At 39.0% G+C, this 16,259-nt stretch overlaps 1 protein-coding gene across 1 annotated transcript in view; it reads right to left on the minus strand.

The window, feature by feature from the left end:
* Positions 1 to 16,259, minus strand: part of FREM1 (FRAS1 related extracellular matrix 1) — a 176,472-nt gene that overhangs the window by 9,560 nt on the left and 150,653 nt on the right. Inside the window, exons 29-35 of the mRNA XM_066368198.1 lie at positions 14,565 to 14,637; positions 8,839 to 8,988; positions 7,016 to 7,254; positions 5,918 to 5,965; positions 5,501 to 5,665; positions 5,188 to 5,316; positions 4,559 to 4,674 (exon numbers count right to left, since the gene is read on the minus strand). Of these exons, the coding sequence (XP_066224295.1) occupies positions 4,559 to 4,674; positions 5,188 to 5,316; positions 5,501 to 5,665; positions 5,918 to 5,965; positions 7,016 to 7,254; positions 8,839 to 8,988; positions 14,565 to 14,637 (920 nt within the window). The remainder of the gene's footprint in view (positions 1 to 4,558; positions 4,675 to 5,187; positions 5,317 to 5,500; positions 5,666 to 5,917; positions 5,966 to 7,015; positions 7,255 to 8,838; positions 8,989 to 14,564; positions 14,638 to 16,259) is intronic.

Below are 16,259 nucleotides of genomic sequence, written 5' to 3' on the forward strand. Positions count from 1 at the left end.
TTTAATTGAACCCATAGTAAGACATCAACTCGGGGAAAGCTAAATTCTGTAATTCAAATTTAGCAACTTTTAGAGCTTTGTGGGAAGTGTTATGTGGGAGAAAATTATCAGGATTCTATGACAACTTTACTCATATAAAATGCAGGGTGTAAGGACTTGCCAAATGAAGAGTTATGGTGTCTATATCTCTGAAGCTCATTGATGAATGAGAAATGATTTAAGTACTGGGTTGTAGGGTCAACACTAGGGCATTGTACTTGAAAGTGCTGTCTGGTCTATGTTAAGTGTTCAAATAAAAAATTATTGAATGAATAAATTTATAAATTCAGAACATGATTGTACCTAGGGTTTGCCCTGGGAAGTTATTTTGAATCTAACCCCAGAAAAACTTAGGATTCATAATTTAATTTAAAAACCTATTATGTCTTTGCTGTGAAAAATACAAAATTACTAACAAATAGTTTTGAAAACCTGCTTTAGGTTAGCCCAACACAAAATTAATATAAGTGTCCTTGTCAATATACCTGATATGCGATAGCCCCCTATACTTCTGGAACTATTTTTGAGAGTATAATAGAAAATTATGCCCTCTCACACATTTATTTTCTTGTGTAACTATGAGCAAGTGATTTTGCTTTTTTTGAATCCCTTTGTTTTAACAGTGAAATGTAGATACAAATACCAGCTTTTCTCAATGAAGTGATGGGAGCGTCAAATAAGTTGATATATGTGAAAGAATTCTGTAACCATAAAATGTAATCTATACCTGGCCAGGTGGTGGTGCAGTGGATAGAGCATCAGCCTAGGACACTGAGGACCCAGGTTCAAAACCCAAAGGTCACTGCCTTAAACACGGGTCAACAGTTTGAGCATGAGATCATAGATATGACCTCATGGTCACTGGCTTGAGGCCCAAGGGCACTGGCTCGGCTAGAGCCCCTCTGGTCAAGGTACTTATGAGAAGGAATCAATGAACAACTAGGGAGCCGCAACTACGAATTCATGCTTCTCATCTCTCTCCCTTTCTGTCTCTCTCTGTCTCTGTCTCTGTGTATGTCTCTCTCTAAAAAATAATAATAATCTAAAAGAAAGGCATTATTGATAAAGAGGCATGTGGAAGTAGGCCAGGCTAATGTAAATGGATCATGGTGTAAAGTTGCTTCAAATCAGGTTGTAGATGAAATATTAGATCAAATACACAAGGAAGTAGCTAGGCTTTTAAATTAATTTGGGCTTAATTTATAACTGGGATAAATGAATTGTATAATAGTAATAGGTATATGAAGAACTCCTTTATAACTAGTCTTACCATACAAAGCTGCAATTAGATGGATCAATAAAATAAAATAAATAGAGATATTGGAGAACAAATACAGGATTGTCAACAAGAAACCATAAACAATTACTATAAATTGACATAGAATTAATTTTTGATACCAAAAACCTAGAAGATCATAATCACAAAATAAACAGTAATCCTTCTAAGAAAAGATAGCTGGCAACCTTATACCAACACTGATGAATGATGGAAAGATTTCACTCAATACACATTGTCCTTATTGTTTTTATAACATTAAGAATCAAGTAAAGCTTCATTAAGACCTCCAAAGTTCCTTGCACTGTCATTTGAAAACCACTAGACATTTGGACCTTGAATCACCAGAAAGACAAACAAGTGGGTCCTACAGCAATTAAGACTGAAACATCACTCTGGGCAAAAATGATGAAACTGAAGCTGTTCTACTTTGAGCACATCATGAGAGGGCAGGGTTCTTTGGAAAAGGCAATAAGCTGAAAAAACAGAAAGCAATAGGAAAAGAGGAAGCCCAAATATGAGATGGATTGACTTCATAGAAGAAACCATAGGTTGCCGTGGCTGGTTGGCTCAGTGGAAGAGCATCGGCCTGGAGTGCAGGAGTCCTGGGTTCAATTCCCGGCCAGGGTACACAGGAGAAGCGCCCATCTGCTTCTCCACCCCTCCCCCTCTCCTTCCTCTCTGTCTCTCTCTTCCCCTCCTGCAGCCAAGGCTCCACTGGAGCAAAGTTTGCCTGAGCACTGAGGATGGCTCTGTGGCCTCTGCCTCAGGCACTAGAATGGCTCTGATTGCGGCAGAGCGACGTCCCAAGATGGGCAGAGCATCGCCCCCTGGTGGGCATGCCGGGTGGATCCCGGTAGGGCGCATGCGGGAGTCTGTCTGACTGCCTCCCCGTTTCCAGCTTCGGAAAAACACAAAAAAAGAAACCATAGACATGAGTCTTCAGGAGCTGTGCAGGGCTGTTGAGAACAGGACATTGTTGGCATCATTTATTCCTAGTCACCAGGAGCCAGGGCCAACTGAATGATACACAACAAGAACGTTTGGTTATTTATTTATTTATTTTTTGGAAAAATGTCTTACTTGTTCTTTAACAAATAGTATTATGGGAATATATGTATTTAAACAAGGAATATTCCTAGGATTTTTTCAAAACTTATTTTATACCACCAACTCATCAACAAAGACGTGAAAACCACTGACTAACCTTAGGCTAACTTTTGTTTTACATAGGACATGAAATAAGTAAGTGAAGAAAAGGGTGGCTGATTTGACCACTTTTAAAATATATTTAAAAATATCCTATTAGCTTTTTTAAAATGTAAGTATAATTTCCACACAATAAAATGCATACATTTTAAAGTATTCAATTAAGATGCTGACTTGTATCACTCGTCTATTTACTAGTTGCCCTATTCCTGCTAGTGATAACTACTTTTTATTTCTAACACCAACTAATAGATTAGTTTTTTAAATTTATTTAAATAAAATTATACATTATGTATTTTTTTTTGTTGGGTTGCTTCCTCTTTACATGTCTTTGAGCTTTATCCATATCATTGGAGATTCCAGAAGTTCATTCCATTTTATTGTTTATAAAATAATTTATCAAAAATATTTACCTACAGTATTCCCTTTAGGTGAAAAAAATATAAAGAACTCCAATAAATAAATAGCAAAAAGACAAACTATTATCATTATGAAAAAGATTGATATAAAATTATTGTGAATATTATTTTATTTTAACATATTTTATTCTTCTTGGGTAAATTCTTAGAGATAGAATTGCTAGATCACAGGGTAGAGGCATGCAACTTTCAAAGAACCTGCCAGACAGTTCTACAAAATTGTTGTACCATTTAATATACCCACCAACAATGCATTAGAATACCTTTTGCTCAATAATACATGGTATTCTAGTGGGTGTGAAGTGGTATTTCACTGTGATTTTAATCTTCATTTCCTCAATGTTCAAACCTGGAGAACATGCACTTTTCCATGTACATAATGACCAATTGTGTATCTTTCTCTGTGAGGTCCTCAAGTCATTTGTTAAATTTTTGCAGGTTGTCTATTTGTAATTGATTTGTAGGAGTTGTTTGTATTTTCAAGATTTGAGATCTTTATCAGATGTCTGATTTGAGATTAGCTTTTCCCAAGGTGGTTTGCCCATTCATTTTTTTACTAGTTTTTTTAGAGAGCATAACTTTTTAAATTTAATAAAGTACAAGTTCTGACTGATATTCACCAGGGATTTCTCTAATTTGAATTTCCAGCCATAGGTCATATAGTCTAACTGCATTGTTTTTGGATAATATTCAGTTAGACAAAAAAAAAAAAAAAAAAAAAAGAAGGTGAGGGATACTTATGATTTTTAAAGTTCTTCTGGACTAGGTAAATTTTGTTGTCATTACTTGACCACAAGTCATTCTTCATTGAGTGTTTCATTACCTAATGACTCTCTAACTTGTCTGGTTTCATAATCATCAGTGTCTCTTACATTGTCATAGGTATGAAGTTATAAGACCTTTCATTGCTACATATTTTCAAGTCAATGAGCAGGAATTATTTTTTTAGCCAGAGAGACAGAAAGAGAGATGGAGACAGAGAAAGACAGAAAGGTAGAGAGATGAGAAGTATCAACTCATAGTTGTGGCACTCTTAGTTGTTCATTGGTTGTTTCTCATATGTGCCTTGACCAGGGGGGCTCCAGCTAAGCCAGTGACCTTAGCCTTTAAGCCAGTGACCTTTGGGCTCAAGCCAGCAATCATGGGGTCCTGTCTATGATCCCACGCTCAGCCAGCAGCCCTGTGCTCAAACTGATGAGCCTATGTTCAATTGGGGTTTTAAACCTGGGTCCTCAGCATCCCAGAATGATGCTCTACCCACTGTGCCACACCTGGCCAGGCAGGAATTCTATTTAGTAAAAACAAAAACAATAAAAAGATAGAATCCACAATGCTACTGACTCAGAAAAGATCCCAACTGTCTCCTAAAGATTGAGATAGAGAGGCAAGGCAACAGAAATGTGGCAATGATACAGCTTTACCATTAAAAAACTGAATCAAAGGTCCATTCCAAATCCCTCCTGAACTACAGAACTCTCTCTGGGCTCCTAAAACAAAGCCAGGTAGGTATCAGACACCCGAAACTTGAATGAATGAAGCAGCCAACAGTTCCATGAGAAAGTAAAAAGACAATGGAAAAGAAAACATCAGTCAAATGTGAAACAAGGTTTCTTACTGTTTCCGGCAAGCTTGGGCAGCTGCCTCCCATGTGCCTTTCTGTTCTGTGATCAAGGAGTGGCAGTAGCCGGAGTGATGGTGCCACCCGGCTGGACAGGACTTGTCTTCCAGCTCCTGGAAAACAATTGTCTGTATTCACATCATATTGGTCTTCATGATGTCAGCACAAAGAGTCCCATGAGTCCCTTAATCTGAATAGACAAAGTCTGTCACCAGAAAAGAGCTCAACTTGAATCCCAATATGCCACCTCCAGAAAAGCAGCCGCTTCTTACAGAAAACACTACTGAAGGTAGCAATGACTTTAAACCTCTGACATTCTGACAATTAAACCAATGCTTCTTAAATCATATTGTTATAACTAATGCATTTTTTCTTCCTTAAATTCTAAAACTGTATTGATATAACTAATGTATTTTCTGATTTAAATACATCTTAAATTGTATTGATATAACTAACGTATGTTGAAATTTGGAAAACGCCACTTGGGCGATTTTTTTCCTCTTTTCCTTCAAAGTGTAATAAGAGCAGACAGATATAGCATGAGTCGACAGATCATTTCCTCTTTGCTACTTTATCACTGGGCACACTGCAAATAAGGGTGTTTGGCTGCTCAGCCTGTGACCCACCTTTGTTTGGGGGCTCCATGCTTTCCAGGCAATCCCATTGCACTTATAGAGCTTTTTGAGGTTTTCTTCGAAGTGCAAGAGTCCTTTCAATTCCAGTGTACAGTTCCTTGGAAATGAGGTCAAATGGCTCTATGGGAAGTAAAGGCAATTGAGATTTGACTTAATGTACATTGATGGCATACTTACTCCCTTTAGGCCCTCATTTGTTGAGTAGTATTTGTGTTAAGAAAACTATCCCCAAGCTTGAAAGCTGTTTTATGGCCCAGGAAACAGCTTGCTGTAAGGTGAATAGGAAGTAAAAAGATTTTCATACCTGTCTGGGGAAGTGTGAGTTGGTTGTGGATTCTGCCTTATCTGCTTGAGGCGGTTCTGCCACTTCAGTTGTCTTCTGTGGCTGGCTAATAACAGATACTGGGGTCTTCCTTTTGTGAATTAGAGAAGTGTCCTCCGCTAGGTGCAAGGAGACTATCCCATGATACTGAGGAAATCAATAAACAATAATGAAGAAAAAACAAACACCAAGATAGCAAACAGAACAATTCCTTGTAAAAACAAGCAATTAAAAAATGGGATAAACGAAAAAGGGTTTTTATTTTTTTCTGACCATCCAAGCCTCAAGCACAAATTTCAAACCAGGTTTTTAAGAGAAATTTATAAAAGACAAAAAATAGATTCACTGTTTTACATCATAAATACAAAAAATTTAGCAATTCTCTCAGACTATGCTTACATTATAAATAATGTCTGTTCCATTTCTGTACACGGAGGATGGATAAACCTGAAATCAACAGAGAACAAAGTATGAACAAAATTGGCTTGAATAATAATTAGCAATTGGTTAAAGTCTTTCCAGTAAGCTCTTGTTAATACTGAAAAATGTTTAAATATGTTTCTCAAGATTTTCCATATCCAAATCATTGGAATTTAAAAAATTTCTGGACCTAATCACAACTTATCAATGTTGATTTATACATTCATAGACCCAGTTTAGGAGAAAGACATCCTTATTTTGTTGGTATATCTATAGTGCACACCAGTCCAGGGAAACACACGCACACACATTCATGAGTGTGTGCCTGATTAGAATGCTGTGCTAATAAGGTCAAAGCCATGGTTTCCACACCCAAGTAGATTGCTTAATCTCATTCTATTCCAGGGTCACTGGTCATTCCCTATCTGTCTTGATTACAAAAGGAACCAAAGCAGAAATTATATGCGTGAGTCAGTTTATTTATGACCTCCATTAGTACAATTAATGAAGTGAAACAGCACTATAATATTTGTACATAAGGCACTACATGATTGTGCAAGAAACTATGGCCTCTAACTCACAATAAGAATCAAAATTAGGCCCTGGTCGATGCCTCAATGGTAGAGCATTGGCCCAGCATATGGATGTCCCAGGTTCAATTCTCAGTCAGGGCACGCAGAAGAAGTGACCATCTGCTTCTCCACCTCTCCCTCTCCCTCTCCCCCTTCTGTCTTTCTCTCTCACTCTTTCCCTCCCACAGCCATGGGTTGATTGGTTCAAGTGCATCAGCTAAGGGTGCTGAGAATGGCTCGGTGGAACTTCTGCCTCAGTGGCTAAAAATAGCTTGGTTGTGAGCATGGCCCCAAATGGGCAGAGCATCAGCCCCACACGAGGGTTGCCAGGTGGATCCTGGTCAGGGTGCATGTGGGAGTCTGTCTCTCTCCTCTCCTCTCGTTTGGAAAAGAAGAAGAAAAACGAATCAAAACATTTTCTGCAGTGCTTAGAATTACTCATTTATATCTTTTGATTTTTCAATAAGCACTCCAAAATCAAATCCCAGACGGTCCCCATCCTTACTGTTTTGCCATTCCCTCGGGTTCTAAGCTTCATTCCAAAAAGATCTGTAGAATCAAAGCCCCGTGGGGTGTCTCCTTTGGTGACTGCTAGCCGCTTGGAAGATGGAAGAGGTCTTCTTTCCACATGAAAGGAACCAGAAATGGTGGGGGAGGAAGACCCTGGGGACAGTGGGTGCCAAATGCCCTTCTTCCATGTGTTGTGCTTGCTTGGGCTGAAGGAATATGAAGGATGGCACTGTCCTGGAGGCATGCAAGATGGCAGGTCAGTTCATTCATTTTACACAAACAGATAAGTGATCGCATCGACACAGCCCCTGGAGCAGCTTGTCATGAAACTTGGATGGATGGTTTTCCCACCAGATGTTACCTTTTTGCCATTTGCCAGAAACTCCTTTACTCTTTATCAGCTTCAATGCAGGAAAGCTGTGCCCTTCTGCACATCTACACGGTGATTGTAAAGTCATGAAATTGATTTCACAAACCACAGATGCAAATCTTTGTTGTGACTTTAGAATCATAACCACAACAGCCTCGCTGCTGTTCATATTATAGTGCTCCTCAATATATCAGATGTAGTCACTGATCAAGTATCATTTACAAAGTGATCATTGTTTCCCCCATCTCTGAGAGGTAGAAATTGAAATTGTTGGACAATATCAGTGAACTCCAGTAACAGTTATGAAAATTAGCATTCAACTGCTACAGAGCAAAGATCCAGTAAATCTTAATGGAGCTACTTCCATTGGAAACATTGCCAATTAGTATGAAAAGAATCTAAACCCAGAATTCACATCTGGATATTTTATTATACTTCATGTGCAAAGTGTATACTTCCTGTATTTTATATATTTAATGTGACTAGAAAATTCTACTAAAAAAGAAACAATTTTTGTGAGGCAAGATGGTGGGGAGAAATGTGGAAATCTGATTACAGTCTATGGCCATACCACCCTGAACGCGCCCAATCTCATCTGATCTTGGAAGCTAAGCAGGGTCGGGCCTGGTTAGTACTTGGATGGGAAATCTGATTACAAAAGAATGATGATAGCGTCTATTTTTATTATAGAATGAGAAAGAGAAGAAGAGATAATACGTTTCAGGTAAGGAAAACATACAAACCATAGGACATGACAGATATAAAAAGAACGGATTAAGAGCTAGCGTGGTGACGGGACAGTTGTCAAATGTTAAATGGACAAATAAAAAGAAGGTATTCGGCAGGAAAAAAAAATCAGAGCACCAAGGATTTGGTTGGTCTCTGCATTATTTAGCTCACAGGTTGTTCTTTAGCATATACTACCCAGGACCTATTTGGCTCTGCAACCCAAGGTTATTCACTAATGTTCTCTCGCTGCTCCCGAATCCTCAAGCCAAGCCAGCTGCATCTTTCACATTTATTCTTCCCCCATTCCTTCCTCTTTTAGACCTTTCCTGGTCACACCCCAGTGGGGGCTCACATTTTAGGCATTAAGAGCTCTCTTTAACAAAGGAAGATAATTACAGCCCTACAGACTCTGGGGGAAAATAATTGTCGATAGATTCTCACCAACATTGTTTCCCCCTTGGTGAGAACAACAAACGGGTAGGAAAAAAACTAACTACAGCACTGACTTGTTGCTTTTCTGAAACGATAGTTCTTAGCGGGAGGAACACTGCATGAAGCAGAAAGCAGAATAAAAGGCCTACATCACGACCTCGGCTGCTTTCTTGACAAGAAATTAAGCGTTTTGATGTGAAGGCGTTATCAAGCACATCGGCTGTTGAAAGCAAGCAGCTACAGTGCTAGGACCGCTTCTGATTTCAAGATGAGGATCAAAAGAATACCTCCTTTTGAGTCCAAAATTTTCACTGCAGCTTTTGTCTTTGTGCCAAGAACTGCATTCACAGGGGAGTTCAGAATTACTTCAAAGGCCTCATCATCTTCCTCTAATCCGTCATAGGTAATTGCTATATTCCACATCTTAGTTGACATTCCTACAAGAGGTAAACATTTTAATTACTCTTTAATTGCTATTTCAATCACCTAGGTGTCAGAGAAATATATTAATTAACATGTCCACAGCTAGACTGCGGTAGCCTGAGTGAGCTATTGTACTGCTACCAACTCACTGAAGTCCTGCTGTTCTCCCAAATAATATTAAAAGACCACATTTGTTCCTGGACAATGATGATTTCATTTAAATGCAAACACTGTAACAAAAAGTAAGCAGCGTTTTGCAAGAGATGAACAAAAAAATGGTTAGTAGATGAGATCCAAGATTTAATTTTTTCCCGACCTGCCCCTTCTCTACTTAAGAATAAGCAAGTACTGCAATCTTAAAAGCTTACTAGTTTCAAAACTCTTAAGATGTCGGTGCAGACAGTTATAAGTGATTATTGGATGGTACTTTGTGCTATTCATGGAACCCTTGAAGTGATTGATTTCTAAAGACAGCTGCCTCCATCGGCTGCCCCACTTCCTGAGATCTTTTTAGCCTGCAAACGCTTTTTCTGATGATGTAATACTCAGTAGTTTGATATTCTCCCAGAGAGAATTTATGGGCTGAGAGTTCTAGAAATAGACTGAGCCAATTTTTTTTTCTTTCTGTCTGCCTCTGTTGATGGAGTTACAATCAAGCTTGGTTTATAGTAATTTTGTGAACTTAAAACTAAACAGTGCTGCTGTTTTAAATATATCCCCCAGCCATCCTATCGCCACTAACATGGGATGCAAAGCAACTCAGAAACACAAAATACTAAAGCTGGAAGAAACTCCTGAGATTGTCTAATCCTGACCAGATTCCATGACGTGGATTAAGGACATCATCTTGGGTTTATTTAGAAGAAAAGTGGTGGTGGCAAGAAAAAAAAAGTACTGTTTAGTAGAGAAAAAAAGGTTCAACTCTAAAGGGAAAAAGATAAAAAAAATTATGGTTTAACCTTCTAGGACTAAGTTTTGAAAACTTTATCATTTACTCACTGGCTTTTAAACGTATTTATTCCCATACATACATCTACATAGACCGTTAAACGTTTTATGTCTAGCCTTCTGAAAATCTGAGTACTTTTTTCCTTGCAGAGAGTTTTGTACAGATTTATGCCTCTCGATGGTGCCATCTCCGTGATGGCCTCCTTCTCGAAGGCATGGTGATATAGATTTCATTAACTAATCGAAGTCTCATCGATTCCCCAATGAAATCCAACGGAAAGATGAAACTGATCACTTCTACTACTCTTGGCTGCACTTACAAGGAAAAATAGTAAGTGTATTTGGAATAATTTTATTTAATAATTAGACTGACAGCTAATTTATTAGGCTTCCAATATCAACTGAGTTTTTAAAAATCAATTGCCTTCACAGTCTGCAAAAATTGAAGTATCTAACATGAAATATGTACTATATAAGCCCTACAACATGGATGGATAAATCAGTTCATTAAAACATTTTTTTGTGTGTCTGTTATGTACTTGCCTTTGCTTTCGATGCTATGGAACATACCAGAGGTGTCACATAAGCAAGCCTGACATAAGCACATTTAAAACCTCTTTGAAGGGACAAAAAGTGAGTATGGGAAAAGTCAATTATTCAAGGCTCTGTATGATTAGCTGCCAAAGGTTACAGAGTAGATGGTAAGTACTATATGTATATGGGCCCCAGAGCTGGAAGGACTGGGGGGGGGGGGGGAATAAATGGGAAAACAACAAAAGCAAAGGCAGGCAGACAGGGAAGCAGCAGTCTTGGTCAGGGAACACTGAGCAGATCAGCGGGCAGGAATCAAGGTCACGGGGTGAATGGGGGTGATAAGGCTGCAGTGGCCGTTTCTCCTCAGGCTGCAGAGAGCCCTGGACACCAATTAGGTGGCTGAATTCGGAGTTTAAACCACAGGCAACAGGAAATGGATGTCTTTAAACAATGAAACTGAAAGTGTTATATGGGAAGATGTAGGGCCCAGGCAGAGAGGCTAGAAGTTGGGAGACCAGAGAGGCAACTACTGTAATAAAACTGGCACAAAGAAATAAGGGCTGAGCAATGAAGAAAACATATGAATACTAAGATGTTTACTATTCAGAAAACTGTCTTGACTCTCAGAGCCCATAGAATTAAGCATTATTCAAATAAAAATCCAATACAAAAAATATATATATTTCCAAGCCTAAACAAACACCCTCTTATTTTAACATTTTTTTTTATGGAGTAGGACCAGATGGTAGAGAAAAACTATTCCAAGTTTCATTTAAGGGTGATCTGTTTGCCTGCATTTCAACTGTGTTTCTATGCCTACCAGGTGTGCACATAGGACCAACTCTTTTAGGTAAATGAGATTGGAAGTAGGAGCTCGCTCTCTCTTTTTTTTCCCTTCCTTTCCCACTTTCAAGGTGAAAAGTATTTGTTAAATTACTGAGATAATAAGCGATTTCAGAAGGCTTGAACTGGCCTCCTGTTCCCATAAAACAAAAGGTGTGGAAGAGGAGGGAGAGGTGTTATTTTATGCAGACATATTCCATTTCACAGAGTGGGTCAATGCCTGGGTATTTTCCCGCAGAGCAGATTTCATCATTGAAGATACTTTCTCAATGTTTTTAAGTAAATGCCACATTAAAGACCTGTTCCTCTGGAAAACATTTTGACTTAAAGGAATGATGAAGTCTCAATTAAGAATGCAGCAAATCTTCCAAGACATATATTATAAAGGAAAACAATTATTTTATTATGAATCCATGTTGATTTAAGATTAGTCCTCAAAGCATTCTGAATGCAAAGTAGTCAGGGTTAGTTTTTGGTTTGGTACAATGGCTGCAAGGCCGGCGACCTTGCGTACAGCTCACTAGCCTAAAATGTCACTCAGTTTCTCCAGCTTCCTCCCAAAAAATCGGTAAACTTATCATACCCCACTACCCTTGATTTCTCATTCTCTGTTTTTTTCTCCAGCCATGGAAACTGCTGTCTTTAAAGAAATGAACAGATTGCTTGGGCAAAAAAGGGTGGGTGTGAGGATGGAGACACCAAACCCAAAAGCAGCGAAGATGAACAAATGGGAGTAAATAAATATCGTATATTTACAAGACCTGTGGACATGGGAAACTTAAAAATTCTCTGAAGTAAGACTATAGTTCATGAATCTGTTTCTAACTAATAAATTTCTAAACAATAACCGAGTGTCCTTTTTAATTTATATGTTTATCTTTCTTTTTTTTTCTTTCTTTCTTTCTTTCTTTCTTTCTTTCTTTCTTTCTTTCTTTTTTTACAGAGACAGAGAGAGAGTCAGAGAGAAGGATAGACAGGGACAGGCAGACAGGAACGGAGAGATGAGAAGCATCAATCATTAGTCTTTCATTGCACATTGCGACACCTTAGTTGTTCCTTGATTGCTTTCTCATATGTGTCTTGACCATGGGCCTTCAGCAGACTGAGTAACCTCTTGATTGAGCCAGCGACCTTGGGTCCAAGCTGGTGAGCTTTTTTGCTCAAGCCAGATGAGCCCGTGCTCAAGCTGGTGACCTCGGGGTCTCGAACCTGGGTCCTCGGCATCCCAGTCCGACACTCTATCCACTGTGCCACTGCCTGGTCAGGCTGTTTATTTTATTTCTTAACAAGTCTAAATAATCTCTAAAATCATGACTATTTAGGACCTCTAGATATCATTAAGTATCTATTCAAAACATCATATAAACTCTTCTGGACAAATGGGCGTTTATCTTATACAGTGGATTCTCCAATAAGTAGTTTTTAGAGATCTCTCTAGTGTGACACATTCTATATATAGTAGTCCCTATCTATGCAAACAGAGCACCTGGTAGGTTGCTAAAATCTCCTGAAAGCCAAAACCACTTATAATGTCGTAACAGACCTCAAATAATAAAGATGGCATATGACAAAGATGCTCGACTCTCAAAAAGCAGAAAGGTTGAAACTGCCTTAACATGAAGTACAAAAAGGACCTATTGCAAATACATGACACCCTTCACCTTATGGTTGGCCAGAAGGTAAGATCCTGCAGCCATCTGAAGGTAAACATCACCTATATACAGTAATAGGAATAGCTCGTCTCACAGAGTGCAGTCAGCTTAAGGAACAAAGTTATGCAAGACAGAAACTTACATATCATACAAAGGAGATCAACAATATTTGGGTTATGGTAATGTAAATTCAAGGCTCATTGTGATACATTAAATTTTATCACTCCAAAACCCATATATTGAAGTCCTAATTCCCAGTACCTCAGACTGTGACCTTATTTTAAAATAAAAGATCTTTTAAAAGGGGATTGGATATTTGAACAGAGACACACAGACAAGGAGAATGCCAATACGGACATGAAGACAGCAGAATCCAATGAATGCCAAAGTCTATTAAACTGCAGAACAGGTGAGAGGGGCATGGCATGACCTTCTCTCACATCCCTCGGAAGGGGTCAACCTGCCAGGACTGTGATCTTGAACTTCTGGTCTTCAGCGCTATGAGAAAATTAATTTCTGTTCCTAAACTACCTGGTTTGTGCAGTCCCAGCAAACCTCTGGTATCATCAAACATCATGCTGCTTGTGATGCACTACAGAAAGGCATTTATTTTCCGGGTTTAACATTACAATTGTCAATTTCAGAGCACTGATGGTATTTCAGCCATTTTGTTTTGCCTTTGCCATAAATGTCATGTGTCAATGGCAGACAATGGCAAGAGTTTGGTCATAATGGTGTGTTCTCAGAGCACAGAACATGTTCTCTGCAGGAGACCATAAAGCGCTAAGTCATGGCTACTTCTCAAGACCTTTCCCATTTGACCCTGGGCAGGTGATCCAGAGCAGAGAAAAGGAAACTATGCAGAGCAGTGAATGAGCGCCACCAGCCCCTACCTACAGAAGCCAGGGCTCCAGCCTCAGTGCTTTAGGCACAGTTCCCCACAAATGTGTCCTTCTATCAACTGAAAGTCCCCTTCTTCTTCTTCTACCTGCTCGGAATTCTGGGAACTCTCCCAGGATTTTCTTTAGCCAGAACAATGATTCATACGTTGGATTCCAGTGTTCTATCAGTGACTCGTTTTCATGTCTGTATTTCCTGACATGATAGAACATCCTTGAGAGCAGGCACCATATTTTGGATTCCCTTTTGCACCTAGTAAAATTTTTTCACAGATTGAATGCAAAATATGTGCTACCTAATTAAATAATAATTTCCCTTGGAATCTCCTCATATCAACCCATTCCAATAGAAATAATTTAATAATGCCTTTTAGGAATCTGCATGAGCATTCTGAAAATTTCTATCAAAATGTGAGGCAACTAAATTACTTCAGTTTCAAGTAATTTTTAAAAAACATTATTTTTTTTTCTGAATAGTTGGGTCTTTGCTTTGATAGTTTATATATTTTTCACTGTTATGATCCCATTTTAAATAAATATTTGCTTGTAATAAAATAAAATATGAGGGGGAAAACTTCAAGGCCAAGCTGATCTGGAGCAAGGTGATACAGCTCCTCAAGGACTTTCTAGTCAGCTGAAGTTGCACACTGTCTTGTCTTCTCCAAAATCTCAGACTTTCTTACAAAAACATGAAACTGTAGAAACAAAACGTACCTGGGTCAAACTGAATCAGTTTAGATGGATTCATGGTAAAATCTTTTCCAACTGTAGCTGACATTTGGTTGACCTTAAAAGGAAAAAGAATGTCTTTTTTTATAATACAAATAAGTATTCTATAATAATTTCTAGTCCAGTCTCATACCAGATTAAACTCACTCTTAAAATCAGTTTTTAACATAATGTGGAATTTTTTATTATTATAATAAACCACTTTTTATCCAAGCTACATGGATCTTCCCCTTTTTTTTTTAAGTGAGAGAGAGACAGATAAGGACAGACAGACAGGAAGGGAGAAAGATGAGAATCATCAGTCCTTTGTTCCAGCACCTTAATTATTCATTGATTGCTTTCTCATACGTGCCTTGACTGGGGGGGGGGGGGGGGCTGTAGCAGAGCAAGTAATCCCTTGCTCAAGCCAGCAACCTTGGGTTGCAAGCCAGTGTCCTTTGGGCTCAAGTCAGTGACCAGGAGGTCATATCTATGGTCCCATGCTCAAGCTGGTGAGCCTACGCTCAAGTGGAAGAACCTGCGCTCAAGCGGAGAAACCCATGCTCAAGCTGGAGACATTGGTGTTTCGAACCTGGGTCCTCTCTATCCCAGGCCAACACTCTATTCACTATGCCACTGCCTGGTCAGGCTACATGGACCTTTCTTAAAGTTAACTTTTTTCTAAACTAGTATCAATGGACGGTATACTTTTTTTTTTTGCTTCTTCTTTATAAATCATTCAGACATTGGAAAGAGAGTAACATAAATTTTAAGCAATATCTTTCTTTGTTATGAGTGGGATTTTATTTCATTACCTTCCCTTTATTTCAACATTGTTCTAAAACAATGCCTCAGAGTATAGGGAGAGGAGGAGTGAGGAGGAGAAGAAAGGCAGCCCTCCCCCACCTAGCAGCCTGTGTGCTGGGGGGTCAGCTAGCTGTGGGGTAGCCTGCGAGCCCCAGGGCCCTGCAAGCCTTTAGACTAGATGAATTAGGGCACATCTGCTCCATCTTCCTGTCTGAATGAAACCATCCCTCTTCAGAGACGTGAATGAGGACTGTGTAGGGATGACAGACCTGGTGAACAACCCACAAAGGCAATCCACACCCAGAATCGAGAGGCTCTGTCAAGTAAGTTTAAAATTTTTTTGCTCTGATTTAAAGAGACTATTGACTAATCCCGTTTCCCACCCCTAGGGCTAAAAACCAGAGGTGATTTAAGGGCTCTAAATCCATGGCCTTAACTTCTCCCAGACGGAGCCTAAGTACATATATGTTAAGAAAAGTGTCCTTGGCTAAAAAAAAATGGTCCTCAAATGAGAATCCTGTGGAAAACACAGGCAGCTGTTACTTTTGCACTTTTTTTGATATTTAAGATGACCAGGAAAGTGAGTTAACATAGTTCTTCACTTTCTTACAAAGGAATGAGATGCGTGATTAAAAACTTTAAAATTCCTATTTCTATGGCCTCACACATTATCTCCGTATCTAATCAAGGGCCTTACTACATGCCAATGGGTCTGTAGTGGAAACATTTCGCTCAAGAAGGGTGTTACCTCCTAAAATCCCATTTGCTCCTTGCCTACAATGCCAGGGCTAAGAATCTTTGAATCATACAAAGAATCTTTCATTGTAGAAAGGCAGCCCATTGTACACCGGCACCTACCATACACCAGGAATTACATATCCCTGCATGATTCTT

Source organism: Saccopteryx leptura, chromosome 2 (assembly GCF_036850995.1).
Source record: "Saccopteryx leptura isolate mSacLep1 chromosome 2, mSacLep1_pri_phased_curated, whole genome shotgun sequence".
In the NCBI taxonomy this organism is placed as follows: Eukaryota; Metazoa; Chordata; class Mammalia; order Chiroptera; family Emballonuridae; genus Saccopteryx; species Saccopteryx leptura.